The sequence below is a fragment of the Drosophila tropicalis genome, unplaced genomic scaffold (assembly GCF_018151085.1).
Source record: "Drosophila tropicalis isolate 14030-0801.00 unplaced genomic scaffold, ASM1815108v1 contig_593, whole genome shotgun sequence".
NCBI lineage: Eukaryota > Metazoa > Arthropoda > Insecta > Diptera > Drosophilidae > Drosophila > Drosophila tropicalis.
The window spans coordinates 9799772-9826458 of NW_027173070.1; the positions used below are offsets into that span (position 1 = coordinate 9799772).

General features: G+C 41.2%; 1 protein-coding gene across 1 annotated transcript; it reads right to left on the reverse strand.

Annotated features, from left to right (window-relative positions):
* Positions 1-26455, reverse strand: RyR (Ryanodine receptor). Its single transcript, XM_068290227.1, is given in 29 exon segments — positions 1-3001; positions 3062-3263; positions 3330-3749; positions 3810-3920; positions 4210-4510; positions 4587-4607; positions 4700-5051; positions 6102-6211; positions 7030-9130; positions 9193-9467; positions 9711-9848; positions 9968-10447; positions 10513-12800; positions 12870-12985; positions 13053-13205; positions 13546-14705; positions 14765-15527; positions 15589-15793; positions 17041-17140; positions 17320-17923; positions 17987-19409; positions 19479-19603; positions 19664-20012; positions 20015-20187; positions 20248-20636; positions 20715-20792; positions 21805-22008; positions 23562-23725; positions 26417-26455. Coding segments are annotated over 28 exon segments (15393 nt in total). The 5' UTR covers positions 23616-23725; positions 26417-26455; the 3' UTR covers positions 1-303.
* Between the last annotated feature and the right edge of the window lie 232 nt (positions 26456-26687).

Genomic DNA, 26687 nt, shown 5'->3' on the forward strand with positions numbered 1-26687 from the left:
TTTCGTTAAAAATGAATAGATTTTTATTTATTTAAAATGAGTTAAGAACATTTTGATTGTTATTCGTGCTAGAATCGTCATCATAGTTTTTGTTTTTTTTTTTTTGTTTGGAAAAGATACTTAAATTACGATTGAGACTAGGTAAAATATTCAAGATGATTTTTTAAAAAACTTTCTCGTCACGTGTAATATATATATTTCTCTACTACAAGTATGAAAATATATATATATGTACATATATAAAGTAATAGATTGTATGTATGTATTTTGTGCCCAGTAATTTGCTTTAGGTTATTTTTTGATCTAACCACCGCCACCGCCGCCAGAGAGTTCATCTTCATATTGCTTACGGAAACAATCACCCACAGGGAAGAAGTCCCAACTTCGTTGTTGATACATATTCCATACATATGTCTCTTGACCGGTATATTCAGTATCCGGTTTATTGATCAAATGCATCAGGAAGAACATGTAATTGGCCAGATTATGCTCTTTCTGGACATGCGTATCGAAACCATGCGGTACTATATCGAAGAAATCTTTCCCCATACCACATATGAAGCAATTCGATTCCATATTATCTTTGACCGATTCCAATTGATCACGCAGCTCACCGAAAGCGTCGATAATCAAACCCTGAATAATGGCCAAAAGGATAATGATGACAAAGAAGAAGAAGGTAATATCGAAAATGATGCGATACACTTCATAGTCATCGCCATCGGGATCACCGATCTCATCACCAATACCTCCACCAGCTCGTACACCCTTGTACAGATGGAAGACAAAGCAGGTCAACATGTCATGACATTTCTTATCAATCTCCTCATCCTCTTCCTGTATATAGAATTTACGGAAGAAGTTAAAGGCCACCACCGTATAGATGTACACTATAATGGTCAGGAGCATCACCGTGAGAACCAATTGTTTGCCATTGTGTGTTACGGACTGCAAAATCGTACGCAATGTCTTGAATCCAACGGCCACATCAAGCAAATGGGCGGCAAAGAAGAAATTATTGAAATTACCCATTACGGAGAAACTAAAGTACCACAGCGAATAGAGGAAAGCATTATCCGTAAAGGTAACACCCGCCTTCCATAACTGATAGCGCCAATCCACGTTCATGATGTATCTAAATATGCCTGTCTCTTCGCTTTCCTGGGCGGCAAAGGCTGTCTTCTCCATGCCCAGTAGATTGGATATGGAATCAAAGTCATAGGTCTCACTATACTTTTGTCGCACCTTCTTCTTGACAAACTTATCCCAATAGTTGACGGGGAAACTTTTGGCCGAAATGACTAGCTTATCCCAATGCGATTTAAAATCATCATCTTCCGGCTGTTCGGCAATAAAAAGACCATCGAATTCCAAGCGACGTGCAATTTCCTTTTCACGCTTGAAAATGGCCAATGGCACTTTGAGATGATAGTAGGCGATCAGCATGGCCAACGAGACGAGAGAGTGTAACATGGCTGCCATACGGAGTACGTGTTCCATGTAGAAAAAGTCCTCGTCGACGTGCACAAGTTCGGGTATATCATCGTCCATATCTTCGCCATCGCCAGATCCTCCATCGCCAGAGCCCAGACCACCACCACCAGAACCGCCGCCTAGGTCAACACCGGCTCCCGAACCAGAGCCCAAGATGAGTTCCTCCTCGGCAGAGCCCTCGGATTCTTCGGCAAATGAGGTTACCTTATAGAAGAGCAGCATGAAATTAATGCTAAAAGCCAACACCAAGGCCACATATTTCAGATTGTAGAAATTTCTGGCCAAAAAGCTGACAGCGCGATGTGTGTATTGCGAGAAATCAATTTGATGAACAGCTGGAGTCTCCTGGGGGGCAGCAGAGGATTTCTTGGCCTCCGCTTCAATCGATGCCATAGCCGCTTCTTGTGCCTTCTGCGCCTCCTGACGCTCTTGAGCAGCCTTTTTGGCTGCCTCACCGCCCAAAAGATCGACTATTGAAATGGGTTCTTGATGCGGTTCACCACCCTCGAGACCCTCAGCACCACCTGGAGCAGTACCATCTTCGGGACTAGATTCACCACCCTCTTCCATCGATGAATTTGCGGGAGATTCATGAACAACAACCTTATACATGCCATTTTCCTCCTTGTTGATATCCAAACCAAATGCCTGTACCGTCCCAGGTGGCTCTTCCAGCGGCAAGGGCGGTAAGGCTCTGCCAAATGTTTCCTCCTCCACCACAGGTTCCTCCTCCTGCTCGGGAGCAGGACCACGCATCAGATTCAAGAGTATGCCAAAGATATAGCGCACAACACAGAAGTGCGCATAGCCGGTGTAATAGAACATATAGAAGATTATCTTAAAGAAGCCAACAATCAGTTCGGGTATGGATTTGGTCTGCATCACGCCAATTTGATGTTTGATATTCGAAGGACTTAGCATATGGACACCGAATTTCAGACCTTCCTTCACCGCTGTAATCGTTCGTCTTATCGGATCCCTGGCAGCCCTCTCCTCCTCCTCTTCGCTCATGTAGGAACTGTAGGCCGTATCACGTTTAACATTACCGCCACCATCATCGGAGGCCATTAGACCGGAGGCATGAGTCATCTCAAAGATGGCATCCTCACAGAAATTGACAAACGCTTCGAGTTTCTCTTTATCGCCACCTTCGGTGACAATTGAATAGAAGAAGGCACGTTTTGACTCACGAATCTGAGGTTTCTCCCATTGTTCAATATTCGAGTCCTTGATCTCAAAGTAGACACGCTCAATACGTTTCGAGCTACCCAGAATTTCAATGCGTCCCAAGAAGGGTTCGAAATAGTTCAACACGGAACCGGCCGTCTCCAAGAAACGTGCCAAACGCGGCTCATTGGGCATATGTTCGCTGAGATTGGTGAGCAGCACAGCCAAGTTGAAACCAATCTCCTTTGATGGTTCATGGAAACGTTCCACAAAGGCTCGATAGTCGATTTTGCCCTCGTGATTGCGTTCGCAACAAGCCAAAAGGAAATCCATTTCTTCCCTACAATAGGAGAAGAAAGCTTAATATTGAATTTCAGATAGATTTTCATATGAAACTCACGGTGTGTAGTTCTTGGATTGTTCCATTTTCTCACGAAAATCTTTTGGTGTAACCCAGCCTTCGTTTTTCATATCGATTTCATGGAAACTTGGCGATTCTATCAAATCAGCCAGTTTAAGGAACATGTCGAAGTACTTGAGAATAAGCTCAACATTTGAGGCCGATTCGACTAGAGTGTCCACCATCTGTTTACCAATGGTTCCTGGAAAATACAATTACATGTAGGTAAATATATTATATTCTCACTGAGATTCTCTATAGTCCATACCATTCACCACATTACCCTCCAACATGGAGAGCATCATGGTTATCATGTCCTTTTGCAAATTCAATAGCTCCTTCAGCAAGTCCACCTGACTTGAATGTTTTGATAGTTTATCCTGCATGTGAGAGAAGAGGAATAGAAAACCTCCCACAGCATCCCATAACCTAGAGTGGGCCAAAGCCTGTTGATTGAGTGTACAAGGACCCTGAATGACCTCAGTGAGTGTATTGAAGACTTGACTGGCCACACCAATGGCCTTGAAGAAATTCGCCTTTCCGGCAGGATCAATGATCTCTTTGCTAGAGTAATGCCAATAGAAGTCCATAATGGATTCCTGAAGACGGAGCAAATAATCCACTGTACTGATGACCACATTCACCGTGGTGGTATTACCCGCCTGAGTACGCAAATAGTTTTGCCATTCTGGATAAGGAGAAAGATTTAGAAGTGTTCTCTCACGGCATTCCCACACGTATTACTCACCCAAATTATGGCCTTCACTGGTTAGTTGAATGAACCGGAACAGGGCACAAGTGAATTCGGCATCGTGCATATTCTTCTCGCCTGCTGCTCCCTCAGAGCCCACACCAAGACCTGCACCCGCACTCGGAATATACTCTTTTGTTTGGTTTTTTCGGGGGGTTTTTACAACAATAGCGGGATACATACACAGGATCGGGTGGATGGGTCATGCGAGTTCAAATCAAATTTATTTTGTTTTTTTTTTCGTTTTTGGGAAGACAAATCAATAATTGAACTTAGAGAAAATGAAGAGGCTTGGCAGCGCAAAGGAGGAGGAAAATGCCAACAATAAAAAAAACATTTGGGCAGGAGAAAAGCTCGAAAAGCTACAGAGGATGAATTAGGATCTAACATGACTTACCCTCTGCTTTGGTGTTACGTTCAAAGGCATCCAAGTCCAGGACACTGCACGAATTCATTAGCCCAGCAATTGAGGTAAAGAAACCCACATCCTTCTTCTCCTTCAGATGATTCAACATACCCATTTGAATGTCAATGTTACCGCCACGTAGAATGGCAATGCCGAGATTGAGTGTTGTCATTACCATCTCCGAAGGTATACCTTTGGAGGCGGAAATGTGCAACAGCACCATTTCGGCAACGCCGCGGTTCGAAAGACGCGCCTGGTGGAATAGTAGCTTCTGCTTCTCCATCTCTTGTTCCTAGTAGGGGGATGGGAAGTAAAATTCCATTCATTAAAAGTTCGAATCAATTAAGAAAAGTCTTTTTGAGAATTACCATTAGCCTGGATATGCGACACTTTTTATTTTGTTAGTTAGCATTTGGGATTATATTTTGGGGAAAGGTTAAATTTAATTTGTTTAGTTTTGGTTAGAGGTGTGCCCACTTACATGGATACTGGTGCCTTCGCCCTCTTCACCACCGCCACCCTCACCGCCCTCCTCATCACCGCCTTCCTCTTCCTCTTCGCCGCAGGATTTGGCAGCTATCTGAGCATAGGACATATACAGCAAATCTTCTTGAAGTGCTCCACTGCGTTCGGTCATGGCACCGCGACAGAATGTTGTAACCAATTGGGTCAATGGATCAGGTTTGCCATCGGTCTCCTCTTCATCCTTCTTGGATTTCTCAGATTCCTCGAATGTTTGTGTTAGATCCTCAACCATGACCTCTTGACCCACGTTCTCCTCTTGCAGCCATTGTTCATAGTAGCTGCGAGCAAAGATATTGCAAGCCCGATGTCTGCATGGTATGGGGGGAGCGTTAACCAAACATATAAGTTTAAAAGTCGAATTTATAAATTAAAAAGTATTAAAAAATCACACACAACATATGTGGGCAGCGTGCTTTTAGTTCTTTTCAGTTAGTTTTGAATTAATATTTAAATGAAAATAGCATCGGAATCAGCCGAAACAGTGAAAATATCCTTGCAAATGTGGAGCGACTGAAAATAAACCCGCCATACTATCTAGGACTTTGGAGTAAGAGTAAAGTCTGTTAACATTGAGGATATGTTCTTTTTATTTTCTACAATTTCTGATTACAAAATGTCAAAAAAAAGTTTATTTTTAGTTTTTTTTTTTTACTATATGCATACAGAAGAATCAAAGTTACTTTGGAGTCCAAGTATGGACCACTATATTGTACTCAATGAGCGATCAAACCCCTGGACAGACCGCCTTAAATGTCTCATATCTTTTATTCTTGATGCAACTTGGATGAGGAAATTTTGACTAGCGATATGATAGTTTTGTAAAAAAATTGTAAAGTCTTTAAAAAATGATTATAATATTGCAGTTTGAAGTAAAATTTTCAAATATTATTGAGTTAGGCCACTGAGACACCTCATTCAGACTGGACATTGGCTAAAAGTATGATACTTAAATCTTTCTTTAAACCAACAAACAACTAAAGTTGTGATTTCAAATGAAATTTTGAAATATTTTTTGAATGTTAAAAGAAAATCCATTTAACGATGTATTTTTGGCTCTTTGCTTAAAAATTGGTTGGATTTTCTCTTAATAAAGTCCTGACAATAAATGATGGCTTTAAAATTGTAGTAAGACTATATGGAATGTTTTTAAACAGGGACATATGTTTATATATACTCTTTTGTAAGTAAATTTGTCCTTATTTTGATTATAGAAAGAGACCTCTCTGCAAGGATATTTTTTTGATAAGTAAAAAATGTAGTTGAACAAATAAATAGTAGAACCATTTTGGCAAATTTAATATTCTTTTTTTTTCTATTAAAAATATGAGTAATGTTGAATGTTAATGTTTGGCTACCACCTGCTCATGCGATATAGATGCTTGGCGCGTAAGCTTGATATAACTGCCTGGCGACGTGCCACCGAAATTTTGGAACTCCAACGTTTTGTTCTGTTCTTGCCGGCGGCTGCCTAAAATATTATTTTGGATTTTGTTTTTTGGATTTTGGAGCAAGGCGAGGCGAGCAAGCGCAAGCAAGAGATCATCAAGAAAATATACAAAAAACAAAAAAAAATATATGGTATTTGTTTTAGAATTCGACTACGTTCGATACAGTAGTTTGTACAGGTGGCAAAAATGATGATTCGATATTAGTTATTAGAGACACACAAAACAGGAAGATAGAAGATGATGAAATAAACAAAGTAGATTAGATAAGTAAATAAATAAACAGTAATATTTCTTTTGTGGTGTTAGGTCTTTCTTTCAAGTCAAACGATTGGAAGTAATCTTGTTGTCTCGAAAGACTGAGGGAGTTAGTAATCCATTTTTTGTTTTTTATTGGTAATAACCTGGGTAGAGAATGTAACGATGTTTGACGGAAACATGCGATAACTGCACGTTTCCTTTGTATCGATACAACGCTCCTGTAGACATTTTTGCTCTGCTGTTGTGGATGGTCGATCTGTAAATGGGTTATCGATTTTTTGGTTTTTCAGATGGTCAGCATCGGCAAGAGAGATAGATATAGATGGAGTTTCAGAGAGTTATTTAAATGGAGAATGCCGTTTGGTTTTATTCAAGAATAGTTATAGAGTTTTTTTTTTCGTATTTGTTGCAGTTGTTGTTTGGTTGTAGTTGTTGGTAAGATGAGATGTTTTTTTAAGAAAGGAAAAAGAAAAAATCATTATATATGTATGTATGTATATGAATAATAAAGTTACAAAAAAAAAACATGAAGAGATGACTTATTAAAACATAAATTAGGGTCTTAAATACGTAAACTCACCATATGCAAGCCAAAGAGAACCTTTGCCATGGCCACAATACGATCCACGGTTTCCTGCGTCTTGTCTTTACCCTTTTCATTTGAATTGGCATTTGCCTTCTCAAGGGCTTGCTCGTCGACTGGTTCTTCGGTTTTGCCAAGTTTCGAGTATAGATAGTGCTGCCAGGACATCTCATCGGAGGGATCAAGTTTATCGGGCAAAGTTAATTGCATACGTGCAAATTCAATGACATCGTATTCCGGCATTTTTTTCAAATAACGATCCTTGCAGTGCTGAACCAGTTCCTGTTCTCGGCCAGCAAATAGATTAAGTCCCACGGGCAGAAGACGTTTGAGGCAGGCAACCATAAGACTAGCCTGCACCTCCTTGTCCTTGTCACGTTTCTTATCGCGATTCTTCTTCTTTTTCTTCACCTTACCACCCACGGCGGGAACTCCCTCAGAAATGGCCGAACGACGTGTGGCCGTGGGCATTATCAGAGCCATATTATCAATTTCATTGGCCGATATAAAGTTTTGCTCCTCCTTGAGGAAGTACTGACTCTTGGACCAAATATTGAAAATTTCCGCCACATGATTGTACAGCTCTTCGGCTTCGGGTATATTGTCTTTTAGCCAATGATTACGCTGCAAATCCACGTATTTGATGAGCAACGGATAGAAGGAGTAAATATCGCGTACTAGAAGGTTCCAATCCTCTTGAAGCTGTGTTTCCACTTGAGAAGTATCATCGGTGGCCGACTTAATAAAGCCTCGCATACTGTCTTCCTTGTGTAGCATATTCTCAGTACGTTTCTTGACACGCTCTGCCAGTGGCAGGAATGGATCCTTTAGCAACTCCTCTGAGGTATTGATAATAATCTGCTGGGTGTAGGCAGCAATGCGTGTCATCCAGGGTGCATTATCGTTGCCAATATTCTTTTTGATCATTTTCAGGACATTTCTTAGCAAGGGATTCATGTGATCGGCTGTGACCATGGTCACATGATTACCACTAGTGGGACTCACATTATCCGGACCCTGGGACCACCAGAAAGGCAAGTAAGCACACAACAAAGGCAGAATCACATCGATAATATGTGGAGCATCATTATAGGTCTTATCTGACTCCACAAACTGATCCACTTCACTCAGAATGGTCTCCAAATTGGGCATACAGCTCTCCATTTTTACCATAATATCCTGAGCCTCCAGTGAATGATCAGCAATACGATTGAGCAGCGAGTACTGATTATGCTTATTGAGATGTGGCTCTAAATACGCCACTGGGAAGCAAGAGCTATAGGCGCCCAGACATGAACCCAAAGCTGGTCTATGACGTTCAATCTCCGTCTTCAAGTACTTGCGATCATGGGTAAGTGTGGCATCTGTGCCCAAATGATAGAGAGCAGCGAGAATTTTATATGATGCCACTTGAATTTCATCCAATAGCAAATCACTGCCATAATCACAGGCAGCCAAATGATCAAACATGGCCGTGAGCACCGGGAGAACCACCTGATTGACATAGCCCAATGAAGTGGAAGTCTTCAGATGAGTACCACGTAAATGACTATATTTGCCATCTTGTAAATTCAAAATCGTATTACCCAGATCATCAGATGTCTGATTAAAAAATGTCAGCATAGAGGTGCGTATAAATTCAGGACAGTTTTTGGTCAAAGTCTTGGCATCGATGCCCTTGACCAGCACTTGAAGACAACGCACTGTGATGCGCACATCCGGACCAAAGGCACTCAAACGATTGCGTAACAAGGCGGCCAATTTACAGAATATCGATGCAACCATTTCCTTCTCCTTGAGCGAGGCTGCTCCTATGTTATTAGTGGCCGTGGCAATGGCTATGAAATAATTACGATGCGTTGAGAAATATTTCTCCATCAGCGGCAGAACAACCTTCGAAAAGAATTTAATATCCCGCGAAGCTGTCTTGAATGAAGTGCGACGACTGAATGTGGTCGATGGTTTCAGCAATTTCATGTTAATAGTGGCACGATCAAGATATTGAATAAGTTTCTCCAACAGCGAGTAAGAGAATCTCAGCTCAACGGCAGCTTGGGTAACGCCACCTTCTCCCTCAACAACTCCACCCTTCGAGGGCCTAAGAAAAAGTTCAGTTTCAATTAATCGAATCGAATTTATACCAATTGCATTGGTACTCACTTGTGCAACTTGTAACCCTGATATTGCATATACTTAAGGAACTCCTGTGAACGCTCACGATCCTTTTTCTTTTCCTTATCGGTCAGCAGGTCATAGGGCACCAATTGGGGATGTATAACACCACCGCAACCGTTGAGTTCCTCGTTCTTCTTCTTGGCCCAAATATCATGGGAATTCTCCGCCAAACGTTCAGCCATATTTTGCATTTCCCTACTGAGCGTCAAATTGCTCATATCCACTGGATGGGGATTATAGTTGAAGGGACTGCCCTCATTCTGAAAATCATGCTATGGTAGTTAAGCCCCGGAGAATTGCGTAGGATAAAAGGGCATAGGCGAAGATGGCGTAGGCGTAGGTAAATTCGTTTGGATTGGATGAGCCAATTGTTTTAGGAGAAGGTTTTCCAATTTCAATTTCAATAGGGCGGTCGGGCATTTGTGTGGTCAAAAGGAAAGCGTTAGAGAAAATGTTTTTCAAAGATTGTTCAGGTTAGTAGTTATTTTTGGGGGTATACATACAATTTGAGGCTTGGATTGACGACGCGTCGAGCCACGATGATTGAGTGGTACATCCACTTCAGAATGCTCCACAGTCCAGCCAATGGCCAACAGACCCTTGAGACATTCCCTTACCGGATCACGATAACGTTCCCTTTCCTAGCAATCATAGAAAAGTAAATTTAAGTAATTTGAAATTTCCATAGAAAGAGTGTTGAGTTCTTGTTGAATGAAGGAAACCAAATGATGATTTGATTTGATTTGGTTGGCTTACGTACATATTCACTCAGCATATTGTAGGGCTTAAGGCGGGGATGTTTCCGTTCCGCATCCGAACGAACTTCACCATAAGTCCAGCTACCTTCCAGGCGGCGACTAGCCCAGGCATCGTGATAATGTTCGCTGAACTTTTGCACCAACGAATTCAGATCGTTATCGAGATGCACATTGTTCGTGTCGATGGGGTTGGGCACATATTGCGGTTGATCGGGTGCACCCATTTGACGGCCATAATAATCTTCATCCGTATTCTTAGACAAACTATAGTCGGGTGGCAAGGCACAGCCGATGGCGATTAGACATGGAAGGGCTTTACCGAACAGTTCCGGATCGTAGTCCATATTGCTGAGCGAGTCAAAAATGTTGGAGAACAGCAACATAGTCAAACGTTTCTCCTCATCAGAGGATGCCCCATAGGAGCCTTGACCTTGAGTTGAGCCATAGTACTTGGCACAGCGATCGAAGTGCAGTGTGAGTAGCTAAAAAAGAAAATAATAAACATTAATAATTGATTGGTATATAGAGACTTAGAAGGGGATCTTACCCTGAGCGCCACTGTCGTGTATTCAGATAGCTTGGACACATCCACTGTCAACTTGCGCAGCAGCTTCAGCAGCATGGCAGGTTGCATTTGGGAGGTCAGCGCCACTAGGAAATCGGATACGGCCTCGCGTTGACCCTTGGTTAGCATACGGTTCTTTGATAATCTATAGACCGTGTGCAGTGTGGCATCCAGTAGACTGGCATAGTTTTCAGCCTCATTATAGAATTTCGAGTGCTTAATTAACAATGGCAAAATCGAATTGCCTATGTAACGATTCATGGCTAATGCCATGTCACTTTCACTGCCATCACTTTTGTCCAATATGGTTGCCGTGCGCAGATCGGGCAGAAAGGCGTCTTCCAGTAGGCGATAGAAGAGATCCTGCTGCTCGATACCATACACACGTTCCAGGAATAATACAATACTCTGCTTATTATTTGGCAGTAGGCCCGAGGGCATATCCGATTTCGGTTTCTCCTCGCCGGGTGCGGTTTGATTTAGGGTGAATTTCAAACTGAGCACACCCTGCAGATCCTCCAGTGGCACCAGAGATCTCAAAATAGCTCTAGCTCTCAGTGACTCGTTTTTGCCCTGCTCAATGACCGAGGCATCGGGGGCACATCGGCCCAGTAGATCAACGAGTGTACAATAGAAATTCAAAATGGCGGCGCCAGTATCAATATAATCCTCATCCTCTTCGCTTTCGGGCAGGGGATGAGTAAAATTAAGACCTGCAATAGTACCTTCGGCCTCGTCCTGCATTTTACAACGATCGGATATACGCTCCGACATGCGATTCGCTTCGACAATGGCGCGGAAGAGACCTTCTCCTTCTCCTCTTAGAGCCGGCCCCAAGCATTCTGGACGACGGATAAGAAGACGAATGACAAGGTTGGCATTCTCCTCGACACTCTCGCCATTCACCCAAACGCAATAGCGTAAAAAGTCCAGATATCTTTCACCCTCTACAGGATCCCAGCCAAGATCGGGATAGCCTTTCTCAACAAGCTCCGAATTGCTTTGTAGACCGCAACGTGACAAATAGACAGCAATTTTCTCTAGATAATGTTCCCTCAGTGCCAGAGCTAATTCTGTGTTCTCCATCAAACTCGAATAGGCCACATCCAGCGGAGTGGAGCCGCGCAAACTTGGTCGAGCCAGCAGGATATTGGCATTGTCAAGTAGAAAATCAAAGTGATCAAACATGGCCTTCTGATTCTGTCGTCCTGTGCGACAGAAGTAGCAAAGGAAGCGGCAACAGGCCACAACCATTTCGTGTGAGGTATCCTTCTCCTTGGAAGGTGCACCACCTTCTCCACCCAGAGCTCCTTCAGCCTGGGTAGCTGGGGCATCGCTTTGAGCTTGAGCCCGGCGTCCCAATGTATTCATCATGACAGCCATGACATTCTCGTGCACACGCAAAATACGTATTAAATCGGGATGTTGGAAGAATGTGGCATTATTTACTAGTTTCCAGAGACGCTTACGCATCAGTTCTTCCTCTTCCTGGCTCATTTGGACGGGCAGCAAAGCACGTATTTGACTTAAACCCACCCACATTTCGGCCACATCGTCGCGTGCACGATTATTGATCACATAGGTCTTCTCCAGGGCCCGCACTAGCTCACCAACTGTATCGTATTGACGCAAGAGCAAACTAAACATTTCACGCACCAATTTGGGATTCTCAATCTGGGATTCTTCGGCCCAACTGACAATGGTTTTGATCAACACCTTGCGGAATACCTCTTCGGGTGTCTTTTTCTCAGGCTCCTCCACCTCTTTGGGTCCCTCCTCCAACTCCTTGACCGTGTTAATAAAATTATAGATTTTCGTAATGGGTCCCGTTTTAATTTCTTCGATCGCAGTGCTTTCGGTACCATCCGGCTCTTGCAGAGCATTTAACGAAACCTTTTGCATTAGACTATCATGGAAATCGCCCAAACGACTACGCAACTCAAGGCCACATGTACAATTGTCCTGATCGTCTGACTCTAAATTTTTGAAGCATAGAATTTGATTCATTTGCTCCCTAGGCGGACAGCGGAACTCCTTGGTCTTTTTGGCTGCCACAGCACTAGGCAAATCGGATTGTTTGATCTCGATATAACGTCGCAACTGATCGGTTTGCAGATCACCTACAAAATCATGGGAAAAGGCAATTATACTCTCGACCCGATGACGCAATTGAGTGTCATAGAGATGATGCAACAGATAGCACATTTGAAGCTTTGCTCCCTCGGCCATTTTCATGGTAAGCAACCCCTTGGTATGTTCATCTTTGCCCTCTAAAATTAAGAAAAAGGAAAACATAATGACATTTACTTTCAAAATGGCTGTTGAGGGTTAAGGCAAACCTTTCTCAAAAGTGGCATCCCATGTCTCTGGATCAACCATGACCAAAAGTTTTTGTACGTCTTCGTCAGTGAGAACTCCAACTAAGAGCAAACGATCCGTCAGCTTAATGAGGGGTCTAGGGGTAGGAGGGTTTAGATTAATTAATAATCTGGAATGATCTTAATTCGATCATATCTACTTACAAGAATAGATTCTCATTTGTCCAACCGATTGGATCTCGATTGTGGACTTGATTGATTTCCACAGCATCTTTTAAAGCTTCCATCACAAATTCCCTGACTACTTCTAAGGGGAATTTCGGGGAGTACAACTGATCGATGTTGGGTATTGGTTCACTGGAAACACTTGGCATACTAGATGTGGCAATCACAGGGGGTCTGATCGGGTAGTAGTTGTTGTTGTTGGTGGTGCAGGTGCAAGTGCAGGTTCAGGTATTGTGTTGGTTGATTCAAGTGGATCAGTGCAGATGCAGTACGTGCAAGGAGTGAAAGAGTATTTGAACAGATAAAATGAGCAATGAACAATTATCGATCGACACCACACAGACACACAGTTTTGCGGCAAAAAAATGAGTTTGAAAGAGATCTGATTGAAAGAATAGTCGGCATTGTTTTTGCTTGGGATAGGCAACGACTGTAACTAATCTAATTAACTAATGGTATGGCAATAACTCACGTGATTTCCGTCATGCGTAGCTGAGGACGTACTGACTCAGTGACCAAAGAACGCAACGAATGCTTCATCTCGTCATCGCTATACAGCTCTTTAAGTTCCACTCCCAATGGTGTAATATACTCATTCTTGCAAACCTCCATTGTGGTGGCATGAGACTCCAAATGCAAGGCTATGAGCAAGTCATAGAAACCCTGACGCAGTGGACCACTCATATATTCTGAACGAATGGCATAGAGCAATTGTTTCTGATCCACATGCTGGCACAAGGCATGAGCTGCTCTATAATTGGACTGATAACACAAGGCGGCATACAAGGTCAACGTGTGGGCATGGAAAGAGAGTAGCTTATCCATTTCAATCAGCTCTAGGATATCAATGCAGCGATCTTCCTCGGGTATGTGCAGAGCCAACATGGACACAGGATCCTCACACAACATAGACCAACCGCGAATGTCCGAAAGCTTGAGGGCGTGCACTTGGAGTGCGGAATTTGGAACACGTGCCCATTGATGCGGACGCAAACATTGAACCTTCAGGCGTGGTGGTGATTGAGGATTAATATGCTTATCACTTGTTGGAAGAACAGCTGCCGACAGCGGTAAAGTTGTTGGAGTGCGTCCCAGTTCGATTTGTAGGATTTCCTTGCTGGTGGCTTCCACAAAAATGGCTGGAAACAATTTGGTATCCGGTTCCATCATCCAGCGATGTGAAGTATCCTTACCCTCGCAGGTGAAGCGAATGATGCCTGTGGCCGTATCCACAAAGCACCCAACAAACATGCCCTGTGAGGCACCTTTGCCCGAGGCATCTTGAGTAACTTCATTAAAGAGCTCATCGGCACGAACAACATAACAACTTTGACGATCAATACGCTCAATGGGCACCTCATAATCATCCTCAATGTAGACAGAGCCACGTCTCACCTTATTCTTGTTGAAATCGCGACTATGCAAATGATATTGGGTGGTAACCCAACCCACATAAACATGAGTGGGATCTTGACCAGGAAAGATGCGTACACCATAAAAGTATTCATTGATCATTTTCAGACACTCGGCATCGAACATCTCATTGCCCGATGATTCCACCGGTGGTTGTCCTAGATTTGAAGAGCTTAACTGCTTGGGGCCCTGGGCCACTGGACTGGGTGGAATATCGGCCTAAAAAATAAATATTACAGTTATTAACTCGGAAGACAACTTTAACATCTCTCACTTACATTATTCAACCTTAGAGTTGGTGTTCTCGTGGTCATTTGTTGATTTACCACATTTCTGCCATGGGCCACTGTATTCCTACGCTCCAATGATGTGTCCAAATTTCGTCCACCCATTTTTTCACGACTCTGATCGCGTGATTTCTTGGAGAAGAATTTGAAAGGACTACGTCCACGTTTCTTCTTATCATCTAGCTCCTCGCCCATGCCATTCATGTCGAGAACTGATGTAGATCGTTGCATTTCATCCAAGGCTGCCGTCATATCCGACTCGAAGGTAATATTACGTGTTAGAGAACCCTTCCTCGGCGGTCTCGATGGACTAGTGCGCATCATGTGCTCAGCCTCCGCTTCAGTGTGATCATCGAAATTTCGAGTTAGACCCTTAATATCATTCATGTTGAAGCCTCCCTTCAGCATGTGATCCATGTGGGCAGCATTTTGAGTCTGTGCCGCTTGGGCTGCTGCTGCCTCGGCTTCACGCATCAAACGATATTGACGTATCTTGATTTCCTCCCAACGTCTGGCCTTCTCCTGTTCGCTTATAAACTCACTCATACAGGTTACAGGCAATGATAGACGCAAAAACTCCCAATTGGCCTTCTCCATGGTCTCGAAAGTGTTGTGTGAGATTTTTAAATGCGGTGGAGTATCAGCGCCGCCAGGAATGCGTGTGACATCAATGCGACAATCGGGCATCTCTTCGGTATTCTCGAATATAGGTTGATCCTTGGTATACCAATGGGTTACAGGACGTCGCATGTTGCTAAAGTAATGGGAAATTAGTAAAAAACCTAAGACGTTAACCTTTCTTATCGTTTACTTACACACAGAAGGGCTCGTAGCCCTCTTGTAGACCACAAGTAGTGAAGAATTTCAGAGAGTCCACATCCTGGCCATAAATTACGCGTGCCTTTTGACCCACACCAAGGGTACAGGCGGGCACAAAACCAACTCCCTCTGCAGTGACCTCGGCAAAGGTTGTCTCACCGCCCAGAGCATCCATTAGAAGTTCTCCATTGAGCGAGAAGCCTATTTAAATTCATTTGGGAGTCAGAAATCTTATTTATACTATCGTATACTATTTCTAGTACTAACGAAGCAGTTTTGTTTTTAATATTTTCTCTAGGAAAAATTCGTGCGCATTGTTTTTTATTTTGTATTAATTGTGGCCTGTTAATTAGAATTTTAGTAGGTATATATATAAAAACAAAGCGAGCCAATTTTTGTTTGTTTTTTTTTTTTTTTTTGTTGTTGGCTAATTAGTTGGTTAGTTAGTCTCATGCTAAATATTTGGTTTAAAAATTAACAGGCATTATTAATAATAGAATTAAGTAAAAAGCTTATTTAGTTTTTTTTTTGGTTGATTAGATGAGCTGATGTGTCACCTTCTACTCAGCTAGTCCATCGATTAGAGATTAGAGAGGCGTTTTGTGTTCAAAGTAATATAATACATATATTATGATTTGTAGTATTTCATTTTGGACGTTAGAGCAAAAGGATTTTCTGGATTTTCACTAAAAAGCAAGACTGACTGGTAATGATCATGAAAATCGCGTTACTAATGAGTCAAGTTGAGTTCACCCTTCACTCCCAAAAGCGGGTCTAACGAGAGAATTATATGTGTTTTGCCAGGATTCTAAATGGTTGATTGGTTCATTCCGTTCGATTTCGTTTTCGTTGTCATTTCGTTACGGTTTTTGGTACACATTTAGTAGATATCAAAAGCACGATGGTAATACAATTCATTGTTCTCAGGAGGAAAACGGGAAAAAGAGGGGGTTAACACCAAGTTTTATAAAGTTTTATGTGCATTATTTGAAAATTTGAATTTCTTACTAATTGTATGATCGGCTAGATCTAAAAATACGCCAACTATATCCCCGGGTCCACATTGTTTACCAAACGATTCACTGTTGCCACCATATACTTTCTCTTCCTACAAAATTGATGTAGTTTTGCCTATTAAACAATTTATGCTCTTGTGTGTGTGTGGGTGTGTATGTGTGATATTATATACGTATTAATGATCAATTATGAGAAATATATATATATATAAAAGAGAGAGAGAGTGTGTATGTGTCGCTAAATTAAATTGAATTAAGTTGAAGAGAGTTAAACAAAATGCGTTCGATTAAAAAAAGTAAAGTAGATAAATCGAAAATCAAATCAGTTAAAATCAAAAAAAAAATAAATTATAATTAAAAAAATAACAACGTTGTGATGTGTTTTGGTTTTTTTTTTTTTTTTTTTTTTGGCAGAGCCTCTAGAGTCCTTACTGATGGTTTGCTCCTTGACATCGATGAAACAACCAATAACGTCACCAGCCTCATAACGCACCCCAAAGTGCTCAATGGATCCGGCGTGCATTTTAGTTACCTATAATTCATGTGTTTTTGTTTTGGTTTGGTGTTGGTTTTAATTGGATCACGAAACTATGCATATACTAAGAGGGGGAAAAAATACTCGCGCCCATTTCTAAATACATTTTTATGCTGCAAAAGACCCGCGAAACCGCGATGGATTTTCCTATATTTAGACTGCGTCGAAATACTTACATTATGACCATCAAATGCCCAACTGGTGTCCTCACTGCCCAACATGGCACCCGGATAGCAGTCAGCACGTGCCCAGCCCACACGCATGGGCCCGGCGGTTAGGACTTCAAATTCGAAATACCATTTGCCCGAGGTCACGGCGTAATTACGCTCCACACGATAAGTACGAAAGGCGGCAAATTTTAGACGTTGCGCTTCGGCGAGTAGAGCTTCGGTGCCTTCACCCGTTGGAGGATCCAAAACATAACCATAGACCAATAGGGTGCGTACTGTTTCCGAGGCAGTGTCACGATTGGCCTTCTTGATGGCTTCATCTACCTTGCCGTAAGGCACTAAATGCGGACTACGATGATTGTCGGAGTCTTCGTTGAGACCGTACGTCCAGCCCTGTTGAATGCGTTCACGTGCCCACAAATTGTGTGTGTTCTCGGCCAGTTGATCGACTAGTTCTTCGAGTTTTGGTGTTAGAGTCACAGCACTAAGGTCAAGTGGTGCGGGTTTATAGCCATTGCCTTGCATAAAGATCTCATTGGGCAGGCGTACAGGTCGTATACGTGCTGGAGGTTTATCCATGGTTATATAGTAACCCAAAGAAATGATTGTCCTAAGAATTAAAAGGTATTAAATTAGCATAATAGTCGTTTGAAGACGTGTTAGAATCTCTTACTTTAATGTCTGAACAGCTAGTTGATTGTCATATCGCTTCTCGGCAGCTGGCAACTTCTCGAATTGGGTTAGACATGGATGAATGCGATGATAGTCATCACGATGTTCGCCCCACGACCAACCAGCTTCAATTTTATTCAAAGCCCACATTTCGTGTATATTCTCTGCCAGTTTCTCTTTTATCTGATCCACCGAACTGGGCAGCGAAACGCCCGTGGTATCTACAGGCTTGGGCACAAAGGCCGTATCATCTTCAATTAGCCACGGACCGGCTAAAACATTCTTATTCAGATTGCCAAAATAAAAGCAAGGATCCAAACTCAATATCTGATGTGGCATGAGGCACTGTACGAGAGCGGAAAATCCCATGGGTGGAGCATACTTCAGACGACCATGGTCACCGCCAAATAAGAAGCGGCAACTAAGTTTCGATGAGCAACTCATAACTGGGAAGAACATGCCATCCAAATTAAAGTCACGGAAGCAACCACGCACTTTGATGCCGTTGAAAGTGAAGGTAATAACAGGCACAGCCAAGTCGATGGCCACACCAATAACATCGCCCTTTCGTATGTATGGCTCCTCAACCAGGGCATCGACAACAAGAGTTTTGCGTCCTCCAGTCCACAGATAGGCGCCATCAAAACCAAATGAATAGAGATCATCGCCAACGCCGTTGCCACCCCATTTTTTGCCACCACCTGGGTATGGCACATAGCCAGATGTATTGGCCCAGCCAATTCTCAAATGTGGCATCATGTGAGTTGTTTGCTCAATGTGGTCCATGGTCACCTCAAAATACCATTTCTGATACATGGACGAACCATCTACACGACCCACAAATATATTTGGTCGTATACTGGCCACATGATCCACCAAAAGTGTCTGGAGTAGCAGATTCTTTCCCGGCAACAGAAAGTCACAGATATTATTTTGTGAGGAACGCACAGCGACTCCATTACCGACACACAGAGAGCAAAGTACATCCAAAACTTTCGGATCTCTGCCATGTTTCTCCAATAGAGATATAATGACCTTAATATGCTCATCTCTCATCATATTAAGAGCTTCAGGTGAATCAATAAGCACACAATGAAGTACATCCAACATGCCGGAACCCTCACTGGAAGCCTGAGAGCCAAGACGTGAAAAAAGCCAATTCAAGCGATTGCTATTGGCAAACTGTGCGCAATTCGTGTGATTTCCCTTGATAATGGCCGCCAGTAGTTGATACAAATACGTGGAAATGAGATCCCAACTTTGGCCAGTCTCGTCGCCAGCCAAGAAACTGGCCAAAAATCCTTGTGAAGTGATTATATTGATCTTGTCAATGGCCTCTAAAATGAGATTAAGGACGCCCTCCTCCTGGAAGAGATCCTGACGATTACGCAGGGCACGAAAACGATTCTGTTTCTCCTCATGTTCTAGTGAAAAAAAAAAAAAACAAATTGTTAGTTAAGGAGAGAACCAACTAATGTATTCAGTAGACCTACCCATATCATCTTCTGGTTGAGAGAAATAGTTTATCAAATCCTCTAGACACATGACCATTTCGTTTAGATTGACTTTTTGAAAGAATATCGAATGCCGCCGATTGGATTGCAGGGTTTCCAATGCACTAAGCCACAAGAAACGATATTAGTAAAGTAAAATGATTTAAATAGTTTAATTGACTTACGTTATAAATTGCGTAAAAAGGCTGCTGCATTTGCGAATGACTCGAGCTGTCTTTGATTCCTCCTCCTGAGAGCGTGAAAAGTCCAAACAATCATCCATTTTACCCTCCTCGTGGAGAATGGCCTGCTTCTCTTCGACTTTACCCACACCCTTCTTTTTCGTTTCATAGCTTTTATAACTGAGCCACAGACTCGTTTCGCAGTGCTGTACAATGACAGTGGTATCACCATATTTTATAATCGGTGAACCAATGACCTCCAAATCCTTATCCTCAAGCACTTTCTTTTCGTCATCCTTTTCCTGCCTCAGGCAGAAAGTCGTTGTGGCTATGGAAGCCTCCTCTTTTTTACCAAAATCAATTCGTTGCTATCGTTGACACCCAAATAGCGTCCCGTGGTTATGTGACGAATGCGCATAGGATGATACCAGTTGATGAAGCCACCAGTCCACTTAGTACGAGCCAACTCTAGACGCCACAGGGAGCGAGCCTGGGCCATAACCACGCCGCCTTCATAGACAACGATGCTGCAATGGTGTGGGAAGGGCTTTACTTTGAAGGTTTCTTAGTCTTGGATAAAATCTTACTTTTGACCCGCTTCTCTGCCCCAAGTGCTCGGTATGGTGAGACATTCGTCGCCGCCGTGAAAGAAACGCAAAACATCACCGCCAAAGACATAACCCACATACTTCATTCTCGATATACCCGTGCCGTAGGGTTGCACTGACCAATGGGTGACATGGAAACTGGCATTGACAATCGATTGCTCATTCTCTTTGGTGGTATGCAGATAACGTTCTGTGGCCACCGAAACCAAAATCAAATCATCACCGACACGAACTTTTTCACCTTCCGACCGCTGTTTGCTTGCAGGATGGACAGTCCACCAGCAGGCTTCCCCCTGGCTATGTTCCTGTAGACCCACATCGAAGGATAGCTTATCATTTGACGACGAGGTCGAAAGGCAAGCCAAGTACTAAGACAGCAAGAAAAGATAATAGTTAGTATACTTTTCTTTCCAAAGTATCTATTAGTTGGCTTTTTAAGGACTTACCATATCACTATTGTGATGTCTTAATAAAATGGCATTGCCATATAGCAATGTCCTGTGACCGGAGCCAGTGCCTTTACCCTAAAGTTGTTGTGTTGGGGTAAAGCGTTAAATAATATGTTAATACTGTCCAAAAGAAAAATAAACAGGTGGGTTGGGCGTTGGGTTGTGTGGGGTAGGATTTGCTCTACTATGTACATACATACTCATGTATGGTCTAATCTACTAAGGCAAACAGTGTTCTTTGTGTAGTAAAATGTGTTAGAATATGCATGTTTGTGTAGGGTTTAGGTTTAGGTGTAGGCAAAAGCGGATCAAAGGATATGAAATGGAGAAAATTTGCCCCCGAAAATATGCAATAGATAGGCAAAGAATTAATTTTTAGAAAACTAAGGTTTTGTAGCTGAAATTTTATTTTTGGCTACCAAACATCTTAAGCATTCCAAAACTTTTGAATGCCTATTGCCTACATTAGGGGGCGTTTTTCACCCATTTCATTGCCCTAAGTCCGCCACTGGTTGTAGGTGTGTGTGTGTATATATATATTTACATATATTTGGTTTATAGATTAAAATAGAAACATAGGGGTTGCAGCCTAATTTCTAGTGAAATAAAAGTTGCGCAGAGATTATCAGAGAACAAGGCTTTTTAGCTAGCATATTAGAAACTACTTTTGCATACCCATTTTTGGGTATCAGAGCATTACAGAAAGACAGATAAATAGATAGAGAGAGAGAGAGAGATAGATAGACAAAAACAGTGTAAAATAGAGACAAAAAAAAAAATAAGCTCGCGTTTTTAGAAAGAAGAAACGTTCCATAATACTTACAACTTGGCTATCCTGTATTTTATTTTTTGGTATTTGGTTTTTTAGGGATAAAATTTTGAAAAAAAATAACCGAAAGTTTTAAGTTATAAGTGGTGTAGAACAGAGAGAGAGAGAGAAAGAAAAATATATATAAAGAAGAGAAGGTGACAACATGCATATGGATGGAGAATATTTTGGAAATTTTGGACACAATATAAAATATATCTATAGTTAAATCTAACTTAATGAGCAGATCTATAGGTTAAGAGTTATAAATTTACTTACAGTCTCCGAACCGGCAGCTGTGACCAATTCCTGTAGAGCACGCACGGATAGAGCTTGCTCGATGACAAACACACATTGCGATAGATCGGGGGGCACATTCTTATCGGCAATATTTTCAAGGAAACAATGCCGATTACCAAATCCCTCGGCGGCCAGACAGACACGTTCACCCGTTGCCGTGCAGGAGAGCGTGACCATGTCTTCCTGTGGGCGATAGTAAGTTCATACGTTTAGATATATGTAAAGGAGATCAATTAGTTAATTCGCTGACAGTCTAAACTGTGTGAGTGTGCATGTGTGTGTGTGTGTTGCAAGTTAAATGAGTCTTTGAGGCCCCACAAACACACACACACAAACTCACACTCATGGACAAACCTCAACTGTGGACCGGAATAGTAGGCATCAACCCAAAACGTTGCACACGCAAAATGAGGGAATTGTTACATGGCACACTAAATGCACAAATGAATGGACAAACGAGGAGAATAAGGAGGTGTAGCAGCAGGATATGAAAGGAGGAGTATTCCTGTTTGTGCAAGTGTGTGTGTGTGTGTATAGTCGAAGTTAAATGAACGGTAATGGATTTCGAATCGAACAATTTGCATAATTTAAATGAGAGTCCTGACACAGCAGCAGCAGCAGAGGAGACACAGTGGCATTGTCTACTTGCTTCTGGCTCCTGGTCAGGGGGAAAAATATTTAAAAATTTAAATTCCACCGCAATCACTTGGCACTTTGTTTGACTTTTGTGCAATCTTGCAATTTGTTAGCTGTTAGTTGACTTAAAATTTATTTAAATAGACGTAATTTGAAGGAAAACAAGAGGATGTCTCTCCCCAGGCGAAGCTGTCTTTTGTTAAAGAAGGATGTGTGCATTCCCCAAGGATGCGGAAACCGCACACACACACACACACACACACACTGAGGGAACGAAAAAAATTAGAGAGGGGGCAATAAACCCTCGCAATATTTATTGAATTTTAGCTGCGGTCACACAATCGGGCCTAAGGCCGAGTAACCGTAACAGAGAGTCAGATACAGAGCCGGATATATGTATGCATGTATGTATGTATGTAGGTATGTACATGGACAGACAACAGGATGCGGACATAGGTCCTTAGGTGCCTGGAAGCTAAAACTTTTGGCTCGAACATATTTATTTATTGCGGCAAGGTGTCGATGCTACTGACCTCGCTGCTTCAGCTGTTGCCCCCAGGGGGAACACTATTTACTTACAGGCCCATAATGGCTGTCATTTCGTCGAGCCAGCTGTGGGCGCTTGATATATATGGGAAAGCATTTGTCAGCTGGCCGATGTGTTCATCCCAACCAAAACCAAAAAACGACGCACAATTCCCCCAGATGATGCCAGGTCTCTCGGTCGCGCATGTAAAGCAACCAGAAAAGGCACAAACTGTGATTGAAATTGTGACACGACTTTTGCTATTTATTGTTGCCCATAAACAAAAGTTAGGGGACGCCTATAAATATGCAATACATCCTTTAATGGACTCCCAACTCCTGAAACAGGAGAATCTTCGCCTTACATACATATAACCCTGGATGGATATTTTATGACACCAATTGTAAGAAATCCCTAGCAATGTATTTTATTGAGTGGACGTAATTGATTTTAGATGATATCAAGAAGAGTAGGCATGACAATCGTACGCTGTCATGGTCACGGTCATGTTGTAGGTGTACCTATACCTACATATATATTTGCAATGTGTTTTCTTTGTTCTTGTTGTACTCACCGTTCTCAGGAATGAAACATCATCCTGCTCGGAGCCACCTTCCGCTTCAGCCATTTTGTTTGTGAACGCAACGACTGCAGCGTCCTTTGTGAAAATTTAATTCAGTTTTGCTCCGTGTAGTATTTCAATTGCTGGGATTTCCCTTTTTTATACTCTCGAATTTCCTTCAAGTAAGAACACAAAAATTCAATTGTTTACATTAATGTTTTGTCGCTTTTGCTTTGAACGGGTTATATTTAAACACGTAGAATTAAGAGAAGGAGTACCCATATATTGCATATACATATATGTCAGGTCTAAAATGGAATATCATATGGGAATAGAAATGTTGTCTTGTTGCACATATAGAAAGTGAAATCTGCAGAAATCTTCATCTTTGCTTTTGATTAAATTATCTTATTTTATTAGATTTACTACTTTAAAGTATGCTTATATCGGTTACAGAGTTTTAACTCACAATAAGGATAATTAAAATAGATCTTTGTTCTTATATACATTGATTATATACCTCAATCCAGTTAAAGCTTAGAAAAGGATTCAGATTCAAAGATGATTTATCCGCAAAATATACAAGGAATACATTTGAAAACTGTCCAATTTAATAAGAGCAATTGAAATTCGATTCTATATTAAGGACTACTTTTCGAGAAAGATAATGTTTCTCCAGAATCTTCTGCATTCATCTGAATTAAAATATTTTTAGCTGTCGTTTTCGCAGTTTACTTTAGACCAATTAAGAAGTTTTGAGATCTTACGTTTGTATTTTTGACAAAATAAATAAAGAGATTTCCAAAGTCTAGCTTGATTTTTAGGGTTTTTCATGATATATTTTAAAAAGAATCTAAATTTTAGAAGATCTTATCTAAAACTTTTTTTTTTTTAAAGATTCAAAAAGCGTGATTTCACCATTGCCAATAATAAATTTGTTAAATGTCTGTAATTTAAATCAATCCCAGCATAAAGTGTTTAATAAACGATTTCCCAAGTAGATTAGTCTAAACAAAAAGTGAACTATTTAACCATTCGAGTTTGAATACGTTTTAAGTATAATCTTTTTGTATAAATAAAAACGCATACTATCTATATACATACATGTATCTGTATTGTATGCATCTGAAAAATTTTAAGTCTTTCCTCATGATTATTAAAACAAGAGTTTCATAATCGTTAATAAGAGATAACTTTTTTAACATGGCGAAATTCTAATTTAGATGAGATACATTCTAAAAATATTTAAGAAATTGTCATTTAATTTTAAAGTAATAGATTACTTTTTAATATACTTAATATATCTTTCTTCTTGTAGGAAATATAATATAGAATATGTTTGAAAATATTACTTTTAAAAAAGCTTTAGTTTAAATAAAATGTTCTAATAATTCTCTTAAGAAATACTTTTCTAACAGTACCATTAAGAGGGTCTTAAACTTAAACAAAAAGAGTGAAATCGTTTGAATATACTATAAACACGAGTGTGAATAAAAAGTAAACATCAGTTGCTCTCGATTTAGAATCGCTCATACGCCCGAGTGCTCTATAGTTGAAGAGGGTTCAATGGACCCAACGAGATGAGTTCGCTCTCGCTTTTGGTCTCTCTTATTCTCTGTTTACCTACTGACTACTCGTCAGTTTTTCTTTTGTTTTGGTCTCTCATTTTGCTCGCTAGTTTTTCCCTATTACGCTTTGGCAAGCATTCGCGTGATTTGCTTTTCTTTTTCTTGGCTAATTTGCTGTTTTTGGCTCTCTCTCTTTATCTCTCTCGCTTTTAATTGTCTAAAGCGGCACATGTGTTGGCATATACTAGACATGATTTAATACATATGTACAAAATATATAATAAGCTAATGTATATTTTATTTCTGGTAATCTGCCAAAGTTACTTTGTCGGAAGATATTTATTTATTATATTTTTGTGCAACATGTTGCCAAGAGCAACTTAAATGACAAATGAAATTGTCTTTTGTTAGCCTGGATATACTATATGCAATTAGGGTCAAGAATCCTTGTCATTTTATTGGTTTTATTTGCTGGTTGGCTGGTGTTTTGTATGATTCACATATCCTTGGTCCAAGGACTAAACACTGGCGGCAGTTAGTCTACGATTAAAATGGGGCAAACAGACTACGACTAACTCCTGCCCCCATCCAAATGCGGTAATCCATGGGTCCGATTGGTTGGGGGAGAGATAAGAGGTAGGCAGTGCTTTTCCTGATCCCGTTTGCCTTAACGCGCTGCCGCCGCCCACTTAGATTTTCCTTAGAAAATTAGATTTTCCTCTTATTTTTTTTTTTTTTTTTTGTTTTTGAGGGATTTCGAATTTGAATTTAATTGTTAGTGTTGCTGTTGCTGTTGTTGTTGTTGATTTGAGCACTGTCGTGTGTTTATTTTTGGTTTGAACGTCTCACGATTAGCAGCCCGAAGATGAAAAACTTAACCGAAGAGCCACACACATGTCCAAAAATATCACACGCAAAGGCCTGGGCAGCACCGAAAAACTAGCACAGTTTAAGAATTTGTTCGTTTTTCTTCAAAAATTTTTCATATTTTTTTCCTTTTTTTGCAGGCAGCCGTATAGAAAATTTTTTTTTAATTGCAATATCTTATGCAATTTTTTCTTTTTAATAAATATTTTACAATATTCCAAAAGCGAAACACACGCTGGAAATTGATGCGGCAAAACGAAATGCGCAAGGGCCACGCAAAGCATGGATTTTCCACGTTTTCCATAAGTTTTCACAGCACACACAAACACACACAGAATGAATTTTATATATATATATGTATATATATATAGATTCTATACTCGATGCTGCCTGCAGTATTGTGGGCCAACGGAACCCACACGGCCAACTTACTTTTCGTGTCGATATTACTCTCTAGACTGACGAGCACGGACCGAGAACGACTGCAAAAGTGCCGAATGCTGCGGCACGCAAGTACGCAGCAGCAGCAGCAACAAAAACATTAACAACAACCACATGGCAACGGGCAACGGGCAACATAATCAGAGCGGAAGAATGTCTCTGAAATCCTACAAAACAGTGGTATAAAATCTATTGAAATTTCAACCAATATACAAATGTAAAAGTTTCTTGGCCTAAAATGAAAAGTTCTCAATTTTTTATC